This window comes from Notechis scutatus, chromosome 1 (genome assembly GCF_049901735.1).
Source record: "Notechis scutatus isolate UNSWTSFEM ecotype Mainland chromosome 1, rNotScu1.2, whole genome shotgun sequence".
In the NCBI taxonomy this organism is placed as follows: domain Eukaryota; kingdom Metazoa; phylum Chordata; class Lepidosauria; order Squamata; family Elapidae; genus Notechis; species Notechis scutatus.
In genome coordinates, this window is record NC_142009.1 from 41,892,141 (window position 1) to 41,912,468 (window position 20,328).

At 39.2% G+C, this 20,328-nt stretch overlaps 1 protein-coding gene across 1 annotated transcript in view; it reads left to right on the forward strand.

The window, feature by feature from the left end:
• The first annotated feature begins 1,473 nt into the window (after positions 1 to 1,473).
• Positions 1,474 to 20,328, forward strand: part of LOC113420543 (two pore calcium channel protein 1-like) — a 32,790-nt gene continuing 13,935 nt past the window's right edge. Inside the window, exons 1-11 of the mRNA XM_026680508.2 lie at positions 1,474 to 1,678; positions 9,349 to 9,431; positions 10,214 to 10,328; positions 10,783 to 10,911; positions 13,673 to 13,789; positions 15,423 to 15,541; positions 15,695 to 15,796; positions 16,584 to 16,710; positions 17,356 to 17,557; positions 19,259 to 19,403; positions 19,575 to 19,760. Of these exons, the coding sequence (XP_026536293.2) occupies positions 1,538 to 1,678; positions 9,349 to 9,431; positions 10,214 to 10,328; positions 10,783 to 10,911; positions 13,673 to 13,789; positions 15,423 to 15,541; positions 15,695 to 15,796; positions 16,584 to 16,710; positions 17,356 to 17,557; positions 19,259 to 19,403; positions 19,575 to 19,760 (1,466 nt within the window). The 5' untranslated portion in view covers positions 1,474 to 1,537. The remainder of the gene's footprint in view (positions 1,679 to 9,348; positions 9,432 to 10,213; positions 10,329 to 10,782; positions 10,912 to 13,672; positions 13,790 to 15,422; positions 15,542 to 15,694; positions 15,797 to 16,583; positions 16,711 to 17,355; positions 17,558 to 19,258; positions 19,404 to 19,574; positions 19,761 to 20,328) is intronic.

A 20,328-nucleotide genomic window follows, 5' to 3' on the forward strand; every position in this document is an offset into this window, starting at 1 on the left:
TAGAATTTCAATAGATAATGCTAAATCCCTTTCACATCTATGGAAAGAGAAATTCCAAACCCTGCATTTCAATCATGATTAGTTCTTAGATAAAAGGGAAATGTAGTAATTTGGAAAGAAATACAGAAAGCTGTCGTCATTGATCAGCATAATTCATGCTAGATATTGTAATTCCTCTTTCCAGCCCTTTTAAAATAGAAGAAATCAGAAATGTAAGTGTGGCCTTTTGCCAAGAATGCCTGTGCTGTATATCCATCACTTAATACACAATATAACCTATTTGTCCATGGTTTAATTTTAATGCAAACACACTCATGATTTGTAACTATGCTACTTACTACCATATAAACATAGATTACATTAGTTTATTCAAACAATTCTTTTAAATCATGATTTAATGCAATAAGCAAAACAAACAGGCTAAATAGCTAAAACGGGGAAAATATTGCCTGCAAAATTGGTCAGTTGCTTTTCCAGAAGCAGTAGGCAAACCATTAACTATCCAGCAGAAGCCACAACATTATCACAATAATGATACAAATTTGTGTGATGGTATAGCAACAAGTCACTATCTCTACTGAGAACACTGATTTGGGATCAGAATGAATGAATTGACCTATTGAACTCATCCAACAGAACTATCCTGTAAAGGAGGTCTACTGTAATGCCATAAAAACAAAAGGCAAGAGATAATACTTGACATCTTTTTTCATTTGCATGAAGAAGTTCATTCATATTCTAGGAAAGAATGCAAGGTACATATCTTCTGATCACACATCAGTGTGATCTTAAATAAATTGAGTTTAATATTGGAAACACTGATTGGAAATTAGGAGAATTGAGATCCATATAGCAGAAAGGTTGAAGCTGTATAGAGGAAAGCTGTCCACAGTTATACACTGAAACCTACAACCACAATTTTTTAAAAAATGCATATAAAAACCTGCTCAATTGCCTGCAGAGATTTGACACTTCTCTTTTTTACTTCCTTTTGTCAAATTCCCTTCCAGTCCAGTCCCCAAAACCCGATGTATGTATTATCTCAACCTCATGATACAATTTCTGGTCCACTCGAAGACCTTTTAACTATTTTGGTAAAAGGTACATTGGCTCAGGAGAAGGGGCGCTCCAGTGTGGTTTATAGACATGAAGTCTGGAATCAGTAGACCCCACTGGCATTTTTTTCAGAGTAGTTACTACCCGCCAACTTTTCTTCTGAAGAAGAGAAAACTAAGCCACACTCAAGGCCGCCATGCCACGAAAAACCACCTTAATCGGCCGGCCAGGGCAACCCTTCCGAGGTCAAGTTGATAAGGAATTCCAGTCGCCTGATATAACGAGGATCTGATTTGGAACAGACACTTTTTCCTTAAAGCTTACACGAGCGTTCACGAGTTGCACGGAGTACAACACCCCCTCAGCCGCGCTCTCCTGTCCCCCCCATCCCGCTCCCCATCCACAGGCAGTGAGCTGTTTCCGCCGTCCCGAGTCACGTGCGCCCGGGGATTAAAGCGCCTTGGCCAGGCTCTGCTCCGCGATGGAGCCTTTGGGTCGAAGTCGATCGGGGATTCCTCCAACTCAGGCGACGCCGCTGCCGGCCGCTGCCTTGCCGTCGGGGAGGCCGGGCGCGGCCCCGCCTAAAGCAGCCGTGGGCGACTCGACGAAGGAGGAGGAGGAGGTAGCCCCCGTCAGAGTGGCTATTACGGGGTAGTCGCCCGGGGGGGGGGCGCATCTTTGAGGGGCTGCAGCTTCCGTCTTGCTCGGGTACCCCGACTTTAGGCCGAAGGATCTTGTCGCCCCTTTCCTCCCCACCCCACGGATTGTGCTATTTCCCCTCTCTAAATGCTCTCCTGCCTTCTAAACTAAACCACTTTCCTCTACTACACGTACGGCGTCCCTTTTGCGTTGGAGCACCGAGCGGGAGGTTGTATAGTTACTTTGGCATCCCCGGGCGCCTTCGAAGAGGATCCGCACTTGGGATGATGGGGGGAATTGTCGGTTGCCGGCCATCCTCCGCTTCAGATGTCAGGCGAGCAAAAACTTATCTTTTGTTCGTCGCTGGTGCCGCGAAAAGTTTGTCCTTACGGGGCGAACAAACCGAGGGGGAGTGAATGGGAGACGGCGTCAGTTTTGGATTGACGGGCTCCGTTGTTTTCCTGTGTTTCTCTACTACTATTCCGCAACCGCGCTAGAATTCAACAAACCGAAGAAGACATTTGCTACGCATTCCTTTGCTTCGTTTTGGCTCAAGTTTGCCGGAGCCCTGGATTGGGCGGAGCGAATATTGTAAAAGAAACGCTGAAAGCAAGGGTCGTCGCCAAGCGGCCTCCTCTTATTTTGTACCGTCCGGTTGGTTTGCCTTTGAGCCCTATCTTTCTCAGCCAGTTTAGGAATAATGGGAATTGAGATCTGGCATAGGTAAAGAAAGCTAACGGCCTGGCTTTTGTGCCTCTTCTGACAGTCCCCTCTTCTAAGGCGTTGGAATAAATCCTGCCCCATCATAAGCTTTCAGGAGTGTATGGGATCCATTCTGGGTCGGTCACGGGAACCAGAGGTTTAGTCTTCCAAGCTTTTGGACTCGCGCTGGAGGCCGAATTTCTCTACCAGAATGTGTCTACCAAAATGTACTTGTCCCAGGATGTGAGACACATTCTGGCAGAGAGAAATTCCATGAGGATGGGCTCTAGCATTGAGTCCAAAAGCTCGGAAGACTAAACCTCTGGTCCCAGTGACCTAGTGACCAATCCAGGTTTGATCCTGCAACATTATCCTGGGCCTTCATTCCAGGGGTGTGTACTGTGGACTGAAGATGAACAAAGAAGGACATCTCTGATGAATTCAAAAACACCCATAGCCTTATGTGGGTTTTTTTGACTGGTTGCCGGCTTTTTTCCTCCCCTGTAAGCCAACATAGCTACTATAGATTTTATTTTTTTTAAACTTAAAAATACTTTATCTTTTATTATTTTGCTGGTTGTTGCAAATGTCCTAATTGAAAGCAGAAGCTGCCCTAAAGGCCAAGAATGCCTTCTCCATCATAGGAATGCTCCATTTTTTAAAAAAGTAAACTGGATTTTGTCAAAGGCTTCTTCGGAAATTTGATTTGTTCACATCACAGAAAATAGCTTTCTTTTCCAGATTCCATTTTTTTTTAAAAAGTGTGTGATCTTACTTTTCCAAGCTATAAAATGGCAAGTAGGCATTCAATTACACTTAATCTCAGGAAAGGCTGGGTCTCAGTCTGCACATGACCTTTGGTGATGAGACTGGTATGATTCTTTTGTCCCAGGCATTTGCTTGTTGAATGTGAATGGGCTGCACTGTTTCATATTGCAAATGGGATGTTATTGTTTGTACAATACTGTAAGCTTTATTCTCTATCTTGAGTTCCCAGATAATTCTTTGAGATACCCCTTCAGGTATCTTCAGAACGTTATATACCCTCTGGTTGCCTTATCTCAAAACTAACCACATCTATATCACCTTTCAGGACTTGTTTTTTTTTTTCAGTCCCTTCCATGTTCTCTGAATCTTGTGTTTTTATGTCATCTTAAATAATGGAGTTTGGATGCAATTCTTAAAGTGGGGTTTGACCAACTCATATAAAATTCTGTAATTGGAAACTATACTTTTCTTGATAGAACCAAAACCCAATTGCATTTGCCTTTTTTTCCATATTGTTATGCAGGCTATTTGAAGCTCCATACATAGACCTGGACAATTACATCACTTTTCAAGACTATTTAATCAATTGTAACTAGGAGGGACACGGTCTCTCAGTGGCTAAGATGCTGAGCTTGTCGATCGAAAGGTCGGCAGTTCAGTGGTTCGAATCCCTAGTGCCGTGTAATGGGGTAAACTCCCGTTACTTGTCCCAGCTTCTGCCAACCTTGCAGTTCGAAAGCACGTAAAAATTGCAAGTAGAAAAATAGGGACCACTTTGGGAATATAACAGCATTCCACGTGCCTTTGGCATTTAGTCATTCCAGCCATATGACCAGAGACCTCTTCGGAGAGTGCTGGCTTTGAAATGGAAATGAGCACCGCCCCCTAGAGTCAGGAACCACTAGCACATATGTGCAAGGGGAACCTTTACATTTACCTATTAATTAGAGGGGTATAACTGCTATGATAGCAAAGTATAATAGAAACATTTTTTGTGGGGATGCTTCTAAGATTTTTGGTACTGCCTGAACAAGTTCCTGCAGTTTTCTTGGCAAGGTTTTTCAGAAGTGGTTTTTCTATTACCTCTTTCCAAGGGCTGAGAGAAAATGACTGGACAGTTTCCTTTTGTGCCTAAGGCAGAAATAGAACTCATGGTCTTCAAGTTTCTCCCTGGATACTTTAACCCCCATACTAAACTGACCCTAATAGGAACATAGAATGGACAAATAAATTAGTCTGTTGCTGGCTCACCATTGTCTTGCCTGGTTAGGCAGGGGCCAGAAGTTGGAACATGTGTTTTCGTCCTGTGGGAGCATGTGTTGTTCCAGTGGGTAACCCACATATACATGGGCATCATTGTAACAGCTACCTACTGAATTACTGGAAATTCGCAAAGAAGGCAATTTTAGTTCACACGGGCAAATTGAGTTGATAAAATAGTTGCATGTGATAAATTAGTATTTCTGGTTATTTTTTCCCCAAATTAAATAGTAACTGTTGTAAAGGAGAGGGAGGAAAAACAATGGTGCATGGACAGTATTGTGTCCCCTTGCTTCTGAGTATAGTGAAATTTACCACCCAAATGCTAATTCCTGCAGTTTTCTCAACCTGTAGTATTTCCAAAAGAACAACTGAAATTGTTTGTATTCTAGCAGAAACTAAAAGGATAATATGCATTGTATACTCTGGTACAATACATTTCCACAATACAGTACAGTCTGAAATCTGGTCAGGGCCTAAAAATACATGATGCAACAGTTTCATAGAAGCTAAATTAATCTAATCAAGAAATGAATAGAAGACATCAAATTAGCCTATATATACATTCTGAGTTCCATCATTGATGAAAGATAGCCTTCAAATGTAATTTGTTCTTGGCAATGAGAGTGTAAATGAAAAAAGGCCAATAAAGCATTATCAAATATTTTCCATGTATTGGACCTTCAAAAAAGCATTTGTTGCTTTAATCAAGGAGAGAACCAATCTAGAAATAAGGAGAAATTTCTAGACAGTTACAGAATTAATCAGTGGAACGACGTGCCTCCAGATGTTGTAGATGCTTCAACACTGGAAGTTTTTAAGAAGAGATTGGACATTTGTCTGAAACAGAGGGTTCCTGCTTGAGCAGAGGATTGGACTATAAACGGGTGGGATTCAAATTTTTTAACAACCGGTTCTGTGGGCGTGACTTAGTTGGTGGGTGTGACTTGGTCACTTTTTTCAGTGCCATTGTAATTTTGAATGGTCACTAAATGAACTGTTGTAAGTCAAGGATTACCTGTACAAAAATACAAAAAGCTTCTTTGCTTGCAAAACACTGTCCTAAATACCAATCATTAGGTTAAAAAAACCTGCAAGCCGGAGTTACAAATCAGGCAGGGTGCCAGAGCACCTTGAGGAATTAAGATAGTTAAAATGCAATGATAACTATCAGCAGCCAACTCTTGCTCATAAAGTGAAACCAGAGAAGTCATTTAAGCTCTCCAGAAAGAGCAAACCCAGGAAAAGCAATCCTTAGATCCATTTGCACCACTTAAAGATACCAGCTGGTCTCACTCATCTCACAAGATATCCTAAGGAAATCATCCAGATTTAAGGAAAGGTCACATGCCCTCCAGAAAGGCAGTAAAAAAATCAGTACCAAGCTTGTATCTTGCCTCTTGGAAGTACACCCCAAAAGGACAGTGCCAGATACCACTAAAGCAGTGAAGGAAGACCCCCCACCCCAGATAGAAAAAGAAACCATGAGGCAGGAAAAAAATCAAACACAATACAAATAATTAAATCACAACAGTAGCTGTTGCTTGTTAAACCAATTTCCAGAACAAATAGACAAAGGTACTAGCCAGATTTATCAAACCAGTTTCTTTTCAGGAACAAAGATTAATCTTTTTCCTTCCAAACAAAGCTGAATAGGGAAAATTATCCCATCAATAAATACAGATTAAATGTCACCAAGCACAGAATTAAACTTCACCAAAAATCAGTTTTAGACCAAAACTCAGAAAAGGTATGTAAACTCACATTTGAATGTCAATCTTTCTAGCTAGGCAAGAAGAAATATTTCCAGGAGAGTATTTCCTCTCAACAGCAATGTAAAAAGCTTAAAACAACCCTTCAAAAATCTTCTTAAGTATACTGCCAAGAATGTAATAAGGGTGGAAAAAAAACAAAAGGAGATTTCTTCTAACTACCAGTTCTCTAAACTGCTTAGAAAGTTAACAAGCGGTTCTATAGAACTGGTAGAATACCACCCCTGACTAGAAGACCTCCCAAGCTCCTTTCCAACTCTGTTATTCTGTTATTTTGTTCCTCCTTTTAAAGGTTTTTTGTCAGTTTTATAGTGTTTAAATCAGGCATGCAATTTGAGATTGCTTTGGAGATTAAGATAAAGGTTTTACCAATAGTTCTGAGTTTCACAGGTATTCCAGGCACTTGGCTGCTGGTGAAACAGACCTTACATATGCACGGGTATACTCTGTTCTCTGTCATCAAGCTGAAGATATAGCATGGGGTTTTGCTTGTCTTAAAGTTGTCCTTAGGTAGGACCACCTTAGGTAGGATGGCTTCAGGTACACATACAAATGCAGGAATGATGTCTGAGCTGAAAGTCAGGACGAAAGTTGGGGGAGAATTCAATCTGATAAGTTAAACTGCAGGCCTTTGACATTTTCCACAAAAAACCAAAATAGAGTAGAATAAGTGGGTGGGAGTTTTCCAGCTCAGCTCTAAAAGGAGGGTTTCTTTTTTAAAAAAAATTCTGCAATATAAGCTGGCTTTGTAATCTAAAGCGTAATGGGGCACTCATTTGAATTCTTCTTACCAATTCTTATTTCTGGACATCTGAAAGGGGGCTTTGTTGCAATGGCACTGGAATCTTTCTGAAAGGCTGCAGCTATGGCTCTACAGTATTGCATTCTCATAGAAAGATACTACATCATTTCTGCAGTGACTAGCTCTCCTCTTGAAGGGAATCCATATGCTTCATTAAGGTTGGCAAGTGACTCATGAGTGTGATTAGGTAATGAGCAAGGTATCTTTATTCCTCTAAGATGTGTATTCCTTTGGTGAAAAAAAAAGTCATGGTTTTACACCCACAGTAGGCAAGAACATTATCTAAAGCTTCTGTTCCACCCTTTCTTCACTGCATTCAAGAGAGAACTCTTCAGAAACTAGCAAGTGACGCTCTAATAGCAATAGCTCCTAGACTTATCTACTGCTTCAAAGTGCTTTACAGCACTCTCCAAGCAGTTTACAGAGTCAGCATATTTCCCACCAGCTCCTCATTTTACTGATCTTGGAAAGATGAATCAAAGGCTGAATCAACCTTTAGCCAGTCAAAATCAAACTCCAGGCAGTGAACAGAGTCAGCCTGCAATATTGCATTCTAACCACTGTGCCACCACGGCTCTGTAATGAACTGGATGACGATGGATTCTGATTGCCAGCATTCTTCACATTGGTTCGTGCTGAGTGACGCAACAGAGTTAAAGATCAGCCAGATTTGATGGGTCACAAATTCTCCATTCTTCCCTGAGAGTTGCTGCTTCAAAAGAGTTTCTGAGTATCACTGTGAGACTGAGTTGAGGCAGCAGCTGGACCAAACCCAATTTCTGGTTTAAAGTCCCCAGGTTGCTGGGTTAAACTAAAACCAGGTATTTGGAATATTTGCATTGTCCAATATATTTAACACAAAAGTATATTTTATTTTATTTTATTTGGTTTGTCAATTGCTTACAAGAGAATAGGTATAAGTAAAAACATAGTTATGAATACATGGATACATATAAGAAAAATAAAAGAAACAATAGGACAGGGACGATATGCGCTTATGCACGCCCCCTACAGACCTCTTAGGAAAGGGGTGAGGTCAATAGTAGAAAGTCTAAGGTTAAAGTTTCTGGGGTTTGGTGTTTGGGGTAAAAAAACCACAGAGTCAGGTAGAGTATTCCAGACATTGACCACTCTATTGCTGAAGTCGTATTTCCTGCAATCAAGTTTGGTGCAGTTAACCTTGAGTTTGTATCTATTGTGTGCTGTTGTGTTGTTATGGCTGAAGCTGAAGTATTCATTGACAGGTAGGACATTGCAATGTATGATTTTATATATTATACTTAGATCGGACCGAAGGCGGTGTAGTTCTAGGTTTTCTAGGTCTAGAATTTCAAGTCTGGTGGCATAAGGTATTCTGCAACAAGTAGAGGATTGGAGAACTGTATTGCATTGATAAAAGAAAAGCATAAAATAAAATTATGCTATGTTTCGTCCTCTTCTTTGTACTCTCATTCTAAATAGCAGGCTGTGGAGTTGAAGTCCACAAGTCTTAAAGTTGCCAAGTTTGGGGACCCCTGCTAAACAGGATGACCTCTCTGAACAGTCAGAACTTTTGTGCCAGACTTTTTTTCCAAGACCACTACTTAAGTAATAAAAATGTTAACGATTACATTTTAATAACTAAACCATACAGCTAAAGCAATATCTACTATTGTTGTCTTGCATAATGCTTGCTGATATATGGGTCTGTAAATCATCCATCAGCAAATGTTTTGCTGCCGAGCCCTCTAAATTAGGACAGGATGTCTGACTGATTTCCAAGAGACATCACAAGGGGCTCTAAACCTTGTGTATTTTTATGCTGTAAACTTTAGAAGAGATAACTAAAGCTAGTTTATCATGCAGTCCCGTGAATGTTGATTTATGAGTCTGATCTGTTGAATTTAATGAAATTTACTACTCCTGATGTGGACACAGAACTAATGTCACACATTCAGCAACAGTTTCTTATAAAAAAATAAGCTCTGTCATCACTCGTACATATCCACCACATTCATTTTATTTTCACATTTATCGTGAATAAATGCTGCCATCACTGATTGATATCATTAACTATAGCAAGGCTGGGGCTGAAATATTCTGTGCTGTAATCATATTGCTTTCTAGTAACAAAAGAATGAAATGCTATTGTAGGATACAGGTGAGGAACTTACAGCTTTAAAGAAATTGCTGAACTACAACTTGCATTTTATAGAGTAGCCAGTGCTAATCAGTGCTTGGAGTTGAGTTTAGCAGGTTCTGAAGGAGCGAAAAAATGCATAGAAAATTGTTAAGCTGATCTACTTATTGAGTGCAGCAGTGAAAATTCACCCATATTGAATATACCATATTTTTTCATTTTACCAATAGCGTCTTCTCTTGGCGGCAGCATATGTCTACGATGCCCAATATAATAGGAACATCCCATTTGAGACTTCACCAAAGGCGATCAGGTAAAGCCAGGGCTATAACAATTCTGAAATGCAGTGTAAAGAGCTATGTTATTAAGCATAAGCATTCTAAGACCCAGTCATCACTAAAGATATTTTTTCAAGCTATGTTGAAAGGTTTGGTTCTCCAATAAACTGAATAAGCATTAGTGAATGACATTAATTTTTGGTGCTTTGTCTCCAGTTTCCTTCACATTTGGGTCCAAATGTAGCTAAAAGTAGTTGCTACTCTTTTAAAATAAAATTGAAATAGTAATTCAATTTCAATTATTCACAATGGGTTTGTGAAGGTCTTAAGCTGAAGCTGGTGCCATATTCTTCTGAAGATATATAGTTTGCTTCTGTGTGCAGGGTCAGAGAAGATCTCCATCCAGACCTTTCCAGACTTTTAAATCTACAATTTGATTCTGTCTTATCATGGTTTGGGGTATTGTTTTATTCTGTGTATCAGAATAGTAAATGACAGAATTAAGGTCTTTTATTTTACTTAAGAAGTAACATGAAATCTGGGACAGAAATATCATAATATTTCTTAACAATATCCTGGCTTGTCTAGTAGTTTTTCTCCCAAGTTTGGAAAAGGTATGTTTTTAATGACGTAGAAATGACTTCAAAGTAATAGCAAGGACTCACTTTTATGACATGTTGAGAGCAATGTCTTTGCAATATCTACGATTATGGGTTTTTTAATTGTTAGAACAAGCTAAGGATTCTTGTTTGAACCTACTTGATTGTTGTTGTTTTTAGCAATGTTTCAATCATTTCTATATTTTTTCTTTACTCAGGCTTTATTATCTCTATAACCATTGGGCCATGCAAGCAGGTACTTATTTCTTCATTTTTGTAGTCCTGGCACTTGCACTATTTGAAGAGCCAGCTGTATACCTACTTCCTTTCTTGGTAAGTATGCAGTTAAATTTAACAAACAACTCTTGGAAGTTAGAGGCTGTAACAGTGTGTGTAGAAATAGATATAAACCATGTTTATACATCCAAAAGACACGCTAACAAATTTAGGAAACAAAAATATTAGACTGCCTTCCCTCTAGCAGCAAATATTCAGATAAGTAGAGATCAGCAACAGACAAATAATCAGGCAGAAAACAATACTGTAATCAAGGAACCAAAGAGGAAACCACACTCCCACCAAAACTGTCCAAACGTGCACTGATGATGTTACCAAGTTGGGTAATGAAACGTCTGCAAGCAAACAACCAATCTGAAAGAGCACCAAGAACAAGTGTGTGTGTGTTAAAGCAATCTTAAGCATGGTCATTATGATATGCAGTTTTCCTCCTTTGACTTGGATTTTGTATTTGTTTATTTCTGAATTTATCTATTCTTCTTTTCAATAGATTACATCAGTGATTGAAGTCTTATGCCTTTTTGTTTTCTTTGGAAGACTCATCCATTTTGCACACATTACACCTCGTAATACATTCTGGAAAGATACAAAGAACATCTGCATCATGATAACAGTCTTGGTGGGTTTTAACTTGTACAGCAGATGCCTTTTGCAAATAGTGGCTTGTCACAGTTTCATATGAAATCATTTTTTTGAAATCAGTAGAAACTAAGGTACTCCCGGGCTCCATTTTCGCTGGCAGAGGGATGCAGGAGGCCATCATGGCCAAAGCCAGGCCCGGGGGGGAGGCTCACACAGCCCCTCAAGTTCTGTTTTCGCTGGCAGAGGGCTAGCAAAACAAACTAAAAACAAAACAAAAGGAGAAATGCTTCCCTTTTTGCATTTGAGCATGCAAGAAGGAACAGGAAAGGAGAACGGGAAAGAGGAAAGAAAAAGAAGATGGGAAGAGAGCAAGGAAGGAAAAATAAGGAAAGAGGGGAAGGAAGAAGAAAGAATGAAGAGGGAAGGAAAGGAAAGGAAAGGAAAGGAAAGGAAAGGAAAGGAAAGGAAAGGAAAGGAAAGGAAAGGAAAGGAAGGAAGGAAGGAAGGGGGATTATAATGAAAGAGAGGGAAGGTCTGAGGGAAGTCCTGGCTTAGCACTTGGCCAACATGAATATCGAGTTGGCCACACCCACCCTGGCTACACCAAGCTCCCCAAGGTCAAAGACAACCCTCAACAAAATTGAATTTGACAACCCTGATCTATAACATTATATAGTGGCTCTGTGCTTGCGTGCTGATGTTTCTGCAGTCAGTTTTAGATGGGTTAAGTCCATTAACTTAACTATGGGTTAAGTCTCTTGACCCATAGTTGTAATTGCTATGAGATTAAAATGAGAGAAGAAACACACCCCATGTGTTTTGGTTTTTTTTGAGCTCCTTGAAGAAAAATGGGGTGTAAATCTATTTATAACACAGTAGTGGAAAATGGATGATTTGTGCTATTCTACAATATTTTGCATCTCCACCATGGAGATATGATGGGCAGCTCATTTTGGTTTGAGATTTTGTGAAGTTAACATATATGAGCTTATCATCCTGTGTACAATAACACAGATCATGCTGTTGAATTTTGATAGTGCAATTGTAGCAGAGGATCTGTTGTGACCTGCCTAGAATTTGGTCTTAACAAGAACAAAGAGAGTAAATACAGATAAATGGGGGACAGTAAAACAGGGATGTTAGGCATGCTGGTGCGCTTATGCACACACCCTTTAAGGACCTTAATGTTTTAATTATTAATATTATTAAATTATTATTTATTATTAATAAATTAAAATTAATGTTTTAAATAAATAAATAAAAACAGATCTAGGGCCTACCTGTAGCAGCTAGGTTGTCTACTACATCTTTTGATTGCATTGGCATGTTGCCTACACTAAAGGCATGCTGGAGTCTCTAGTATCATTTATTCATATATTTGTGAATTGATCTATATCAGTTCCAAACATTGTCCATGGAGGCTTTTACTGATGGATACCAACTAGACCAAGTAGGCAACTGATAATTAAAATTGTTGGATAACAATCATAAAAGAGCTCTTTTGCCATAGTTTTTAATGCAGTGGATTGTATACCAGTTCTTGTTTGCGTAAACAGGTGCAACTCAGCACGTATAACTACTGTGTATATAGTATATATGTATAGCATTATATTAGCATATAAGCATTTGGATAAGAAAGAATTGTATTAGTCTAACAATCACTGTACTTGCAAATGTTGCATTTCAAAAGAGGTTTCTGTTAATGGCAATGAAACGAACAAGAATAATTTCAATCATGGATTAAAACTGGCTAGATCGACCTTGGTTGCATAATCTTAATTCAAAAGTGCTTATTGCTTTTCATTATCTGGAACTCAAATTTCTCTAAAATATCTAGGCTGGATTCATGCATTTTCAAGGAGACTGCTTTATAAGGACTCAAGTAGCCCCTCATGCATTTCGTTGTACTGTCCTCCAGGGGTGGGATTCTACTGGTTTGGACTGGTTCGGGCGAACCCCTTGCTCTGATGATCAGCTGGCTTTGAACCGGTTCACTGCTATGAGCATGTGGGCCCATGCACCCGCCTCTGCTCTTTCCTGTGCTTTATTCCCTTTGTTTAGAGCACAGCTGATTTGCGTGGCAAAGCGGTTTGCCGGGCCTCAGCTATTTTAGTCACAGGGGCTGCAGTTGAAGGTAAGTATGGGCTTTTTAAAAACACGGAGCGTGTGCGCAGAACACACGTTTGGTGCAAACACTCAAGTGCACATAAGTGAGCTAAGCGCACAATCACTGAACTGGTTGTTATACCGGTGGAATCCCACCCCTGCTGTCCTCTGTATACAAAACTTTGTTTTAAACTGTTCTCAGTCAGCTTTGCTGGCTGTGGGATTCTGGGCGTTGAAGTCCACAAATCTTAAAGTTGCCAAGGTTGGAGACCTCTGATGTAGAGAATCATTGGTGCACCCTGCTCATTCTGGATTCGAATCTGCATGTAAACTAACTTACAGTCCTTATTTCATTCTATTTCCCCACATTTCTGAAACAGAAGGCATGAAGAATGACCGTAGAGCTTTTGAGCTCAATACCCAGCAACTAAACACTGACTCTTTTGTCCTATACTTTGCTCCCTTTGTGGATGCCAGCACAAATCTCTGGCATATAAGACCCAAATTTACCGTTTTATGAGGTCAGATTCTTGACTCTTGTATACTAATTATCTTGTGTGTGAAATCTAAATCCACAAGCATAACTTTATTTTCAGCTTATTGGAAAAGAGACTCCTCCCTGTCATTAAGTGTTTATTTAAATTTAATTGCTTAAATGTAAGTTGCTTTTTCCTCTTCCTTTGAAATTGTAGATGACATTGATTGACCTAATTATCTATGGCACTCTTAGAACCTTGAACATTCCTGGTGTTCGATGGTCCAGGCCATTGAGACCCATCTTCTTGATAAACTTTGCGGAGAGTCGTCAGGTAAGAAACTAGAGTGGGTAATTTCCATGTTTGACAGTCTTAAATACAGTTAGTATTTAACGATACAGTTAGTAGATAGTGTTGCTGTGGTTGCTATTATGTGTATGCACTTCAGAGGATATTTTCGTCTCTCTTTTTGGAAAAAAAAACTTTTTTTTTTGCTTCCTCCCTCTCTCTTCTGTGCAAATAGACAGGCTTGACGTGGCCTGCCTTTGGGTAAGAGGAAGCATGAAATAAGGTATTGTTGAGCCCCTGAAAGCCAGGGAACATGGTGGACTGACCTGTGAGGGTTTTCAAAATTCTGCATGTGGTGGTGGGAACAACTAATTTGAAGAGGTCTAGAGCAGGGGTCTCCAACCTTGGCAACTTTAAGGCTTGTGGACTTCAACTCCCAGAATTCCTCAGCCGCTTTGCTGGCTGAGGAATTCTGGGAGTTGAAGTCCACAAGCCTTAAAGTTGCCAAGGTTGGAGACCCCTGGTCTAGAGCACTATTGAGGCAGCAGCTACAGAAAGTGCAGGTCCTATACCCTGTGCATCATTCTGTGTTTTTTTTTTAATTTAAAACACAGATTTTTTTTAAAAAAAATGTACTTTCCCCAAGAAGGACAAGTGGTGGTGGGGAATTGCATGTCAGCTGTGGAACAGGAAGTATGGCTTCTCTGTGTTGTTTGTTCCTTTTGTATTTGAAGCTGCTCTGAGCATGAAGCTTAGTTGTTGAAGCACCTGAAATGTGATGCCCAAAATGCCCAGCTCCATGGCAACATCATCCTCTCTGTTTTAAAACTGAAGTCTGCCTTAAAAAGCTGCGTCCATATTTTCAGCTGACATATGAGCAAGCTAGATTTCACAAAATAATCCTGGTGTCTGTGCAAATGCCTATAGGAGAGAAATCTGTGTGCTTATAATTGCTGCGTGCATGAAGGCTCTCCTCTACAGGCAGAATAATTGGAAGACAGCAATTTTTGTTAAAAAAAAAAAATTGAAAACTGAATAAGCTTAATTGTTACCTATTACAGAACACTGAAGGGGGTTCAAGGCTTGTCATTTGCTGCTTCCAAAAAGTTCTACTTATGCATGTATGTGTACAATCAGGACCAAATTAATTCAGCTGTGGATAATAGCCATTGTAACAGCTTTGAGTTTCGAGTATGTAAACAAGACATTGATCCAGAATTGCCGTGTCCTCTACCTGGAGGTACGGTGGAGATTTGACTTGTACTGAAGAAGCTTTTGTTTCTATAGATGGGAGCTTCCTTTACATGGATAGAGTGAATGTGACCCACTAAACTAGTCTTGAAGGTTGATTGATTTTTATGATATGGTTCTACTGATCCTTTAAGGCAGGTGTCTTAAAGCTGGCTGAGGAATTCTGGGAGTTGAAGTCCACAAGTCTTAAAGTTGCTAAGGTTGCTTTAAGGAAAAAAACATTTCCAAGGATGTAGGGAATGGTACTTCATCTCATTCGTTTCTTGGAATATAGAACCTCTCAAATATCTGAAAAATCTCAACTTTGGAGATTGGCTCCAAGATTGTTCCCTCAGATCTGTTACTGGATATCTTGCAGCTGGATCTAATTCTTTAGGGAAAGGTAATTAGACAAGTAATAGAAGAACACGGATGCTCTTTTTGGCAGATCCGGCGAGCCTTTCGAAGCATCCGGAACACTCTGCCTGAGATCACTTATGTCTTTCTACTGTTCATGTTCAGTGTCCTGATGTTTTCTCTCATGGCTCTGAAGCTGTTTGGAGACAGGTATGGGGGCTCAGGTTAGCATCACTGCCATTGAGGTGAGTGGGTGGGAAGTACTGTCATATAATAAATAATACTCAAGCAGTTTGTTTTAATTTCTACTGTTTGATTGCGATCCCTCATTTTTTAAAATGCATTATTGTTTTTTGTTCGAAGGAATTTGAAGACCTTGGAAGGCTTGCCCTATTTTACAAATTATCTTGAAGTGGTATTTGATATGTACGTGCTGGTGACCACTGCAAATAGCCCAGACATTATGTAGGTAATTCTCTTCTCTTCAGACCAGAAGTAGTTATTAAGTTGAGGTGACGTGATGTGCAGAAATTCATTGTCCTTCCCCTGCCATTTTCACCATGAAACAGTCTAAGATAACTAGCCCTAATTTGAATCCTCAGCTTATATCAGAGGATGGGAAAACGAGATAAGCATGTAATAAATGTGAATTTCTGTTTCCAGCCTTCCTGCATTTCATTTGTAAATTAGATGTAGAAAGGTTTTGCTTTAGAAGGGGTGACCATTGGGAAGAAGTAGTAGTTACCTAGGCAACTTTTGGAAGTGTATTGTAGATATTTAGCTCTTCTAGGGAGCAGATGTGACTATTATTTCAATTTTGTGCAACAATTATGATTATAGGTGGAACTCTATTCAGATCAGAACCATGCATCAAAAACCATGGATACATGAAATTGTTCATCATAGACAACAGTGTCTCAGCTATATTTATCAACTACAGATACACAAAATTGTGGATAATGAAACTGGAAAAAGACAGCCATCTGTATAGAGCTACATAAATGGGTTGGGTTCAAACATGGTTTATCTCTTATTTTAAATCAGCCAAAATTGGCTGGTTACATTTACAATGGCTAGATGTCATGATGTAAAACAAAACAAATCCCATTAAAAAGCCTGAGAGTAGGCAATTCTGTTATGGGAAAAGTGTTTTCTACATTCTCATCCATTACAAAAATCTGCTTTTTTCTCTGGAAATCACTGGGGCCTTCTCTTTAGTATATTTAATGCAAATTTTCTTTCTTCCTTATAGGATGCCAGCTTATGACTTCAGCTGGTGGTACAGTTTATTTTTTATAATATATGTAATAATCAACACCTACATTTTCATGTCAGTCTTTTTAGCCGTTGTGTACAACAACTACAGGAAACACTTAAAGGTAAACTCCGCATTTGGGTAGCCCCTGCCCTTAAACCTGCTTACTGAGTTCTGAACCTCTCCAGTTTATACCCCTGAAATGTGACTTGGGGGTGGGGCAAGGAAATAAGCCACAAAATATGTACATTAAGGCTGTGATAAATTTAATGCCTCAATTTTAGCCTCTCAAAATTCCACAAAAAGGAACTGAAAGTTGTCCCTTCCAATGCAATTGCTGTACCACAACTATGGATCTTTAAAGCCATTATTGAGTACATTATTCCAGTCACAAAAATGTTGTCCACTTCACCTTAGCTGTGGACTTAAGAGTGTTGGCCTGTTTCTGAGGTTTCCCTAATTTAAAAGTAAATGGTATTTTTTTTACAAATCTTTGGTGTTCCAAGTCTATTGATATTTCCCTCTTATGTATGGGTGATGTTGTTTAGGAACTGGAGTGAATATTCACAGCTTGCATATCTGAAATAGAGATAGTTGCCTTCCATTAGGGACAGATAGAAAACAGTCTTTGTTACAGAGACTTTGAGAGAAGGGGATATAGTGGATTCCCTATAGAATATTGTCTCTGAGTTTCAAAATTGCTTTTTGAGCTTCCCTATAAGCTCATATGATAACTTTTCTTCTTTTAACAGTTATTCATGTTTTCCAGAATGAGATCCGCAAGCTTGCTTACATGAAACGTCACAAAATGATAGAAGCCTTCAACCTCCTAAAGGTCAAAGAAAGAGATGAATTTGTTATCCAACAAGATAAGTGGAAAATTCTGGTAAAAATGGTGGCACCTCATATCAGTGCATCCCATCGAGAACTCCTTTTAAGGATATCTGATGAAGAACAGAAGGGCTACGTAGGTGAGTGTCAGTTAAAGATGTCTTTAATATATGTATTGTTTCAGATTTTGATTCTTGTGTCTATGTGACTCTAAAGATTATGGAGCAGGCAAAAGGGTTATCATCATTACTGAGCACACTTACCCCAAGATGTGCTATATTGATGGTCTTCACCTGCCTTGATGATTTTTTTTAAAGGAAGAACCAGTGGCAGATTGCTTTTAATTTAAGTCTTTAATTCTACTGACACAAAGCCCTACTTAATCAATATATTTAAGAAAAAATACTGCCCATTTGGGACACAACTGTAGTTATTATTTATGATATGATGAGACTAAATATAGTCAAGATGTGATCAAGTTGTATCCAGAATTCTGTCTTGCACACTTGAGTCAGAAAGTGAATGTATGGATTAAATCTGATCTACTTATTCTGAGATCATGTTTCTCCATTGAGTTGTTTCCCACAAAAGAAAAATGGATTACAAGTTGAGAGTCTTTTACACAGTAAACTAGTGAAAAGTTTACATTTTGATTATAATACTTTCTGTTCTGACCCAAGCTTAGCAGAACCAAGAAACAGACTCCTTGTCCCGAAAACCCCCTCTTTATTTAGTTACTATGAATTCATGGCATTCACACACAGAAAAGTCATCCAGTCACAAAGCTGTAAATTAATTATTGGCAAGGAGTCGCTGAGGCACGAGCCACAATAAGCAAATTTTCATAATAATGTGAACTAATTGTCTCCTGCAATCACCACTCCCCTTTTGCTTCTATTTATTCCCCAGGGAGGGGCCATTCAGCATCCACATGTGCCTTTCTTTCCGAGTTGGCCCCTGTTTCTTAGTTGTTCTCCTCTCCTCTCTTGTGATAGCTCTGCACATACGCGCACCTGGAACAGGCTTCAGCTGTTCTTCTTCCCCACTTATCTCCGATTCTGTAGGCAGCTGGGAAATGTTGGACGGCCCTGTCAAGTGAATTTCGCCCCATTTTATGACTTTTCTTGTCACATTTTTAAAGTGAATCACTGAAGTTGTTAAATTAGTAACATGGTTGTTATGTGAATCTGGCTTCCCATTGTCTTTGCTTATCAGAAGGTTGCAAAATTGCACATGACCCCTGGACACTGCAACCGACATACACATGAACCAGCTGTCAAGCATCCAAATGTAAATCATGTGACCATGGGGATGCTGCAATGGTCATAAGTGTGAACAATGATCGTAGGTCACTTTTTTCAGTGCTATTGTAACTTTAAACAGTCACTAAATGAACTGTTGTAAGTTGAGGATTACCTGTACACATTTTAATACAGATGAAGATTATCTTCACAAAATCTGGGTGATTCGTTCTATGCACATTCTGCAAAACACATATTTAAACGATTATTGTCCCTAATAAACACAGCATGCGTGTTCATCAGTGTCTCTGTCAAGCTATGATGATGTCAAACTGATGATACCATGGCACAAATCCACAGGAGTGTATTGGTCATGTGATGTGAGATGCAAATGTGTAGGTTGTGGAGTTGCATGATGATGTCATCACGCACCAGTTGTCCTTTCCCCCTTGCTCCATCTGTGGATGCATATCCTACCATAGATAAGCAATGAGCAAAGATTGTTGCTATTCTTTGTATCATGCTGTGATCATTTTAATAAAAATGTTTTGATTAGGGCTGCTCCTTAATTGGATTCTGTCATTCTTTTGTGTATGATAGACAAAAAATCCTTTGTACGCCTGGCTGATCTTTTGAATATAGAGGTCATCACACTGAAGGCCCGCATCCACCCCTTAGACATCTGGTTTCCACAGGTGTATAACTCCACTCCCAGCCTGGTTTTACGCAGTATAGTCCAGCACAGGTATGTCTATGTTCAGGAAATGACTTGCAACAGTCCCAGTATAATACTTCTACTTGTCCATGTGGGTGGCACATAATCTAGCAGCTGCTTTAGTGTACCAGATGTATTTTATGAAATGTAAACTCCTGGTAGACAATACACCAAATTGATCTCTATTTCATTTGTCTGCAGAGCATTCATTTGGATATATGATATTATCATACTAATTAATGCGGTCTTCATTGCACTGGATGAGAAGAATCCTTATATTTCCTATGCAGAATGGGTTTTCCTATGCTTGTATATAATTGAAATACTCCTGAAATTATATGTCTTTGAACCCAGGACTTTTTTTGCAAGAAACCAATTCTGGAACTGGTAAGTAATCCTTAGTTTTGGTCTTTTTATGATAAGCAAACCAGTTCCACCTATTTTTACATCCATTCACTATGGAACATTTCACATGAAGGCTAACAATTTAGCTGCTTCACATTCAAGGTTTGGGTTGTTCTAACAATAATTAACATTTAAGAAATATTAAACAGTTTGGTATTACAGTAGAAAAATACTGAAAAGCCAGAATGAAAGGAAAGGCTCCTATCTATATGTCTATGGAGATTCTCAGTCCTCCAGGTCATGGTTTTTCCCACAGGTGCTTCTTCAAGAGCAACTGGCGCTTCTGGTTTTTCTTTGAAGACATTTCACTTCTTATCCAAGAAGCAAAACATCTTCAAAGAAAAACCAGAAAGTCTAGCTGCCTCTTCAAAAAGCACCTTTGGGTCTCCTATCTATACATTCTTGACCTTACGTTGGATTTTTTTGGTATAACAGTCTTTGTCATTTCAGAAATGGTACTTGGATTTAATAATATATCTGTGTTTCAGATATGTTTTAGAAATATCACCTTTATACCCTTCTAGAAAACATATGTTAAAATGCCTATTAA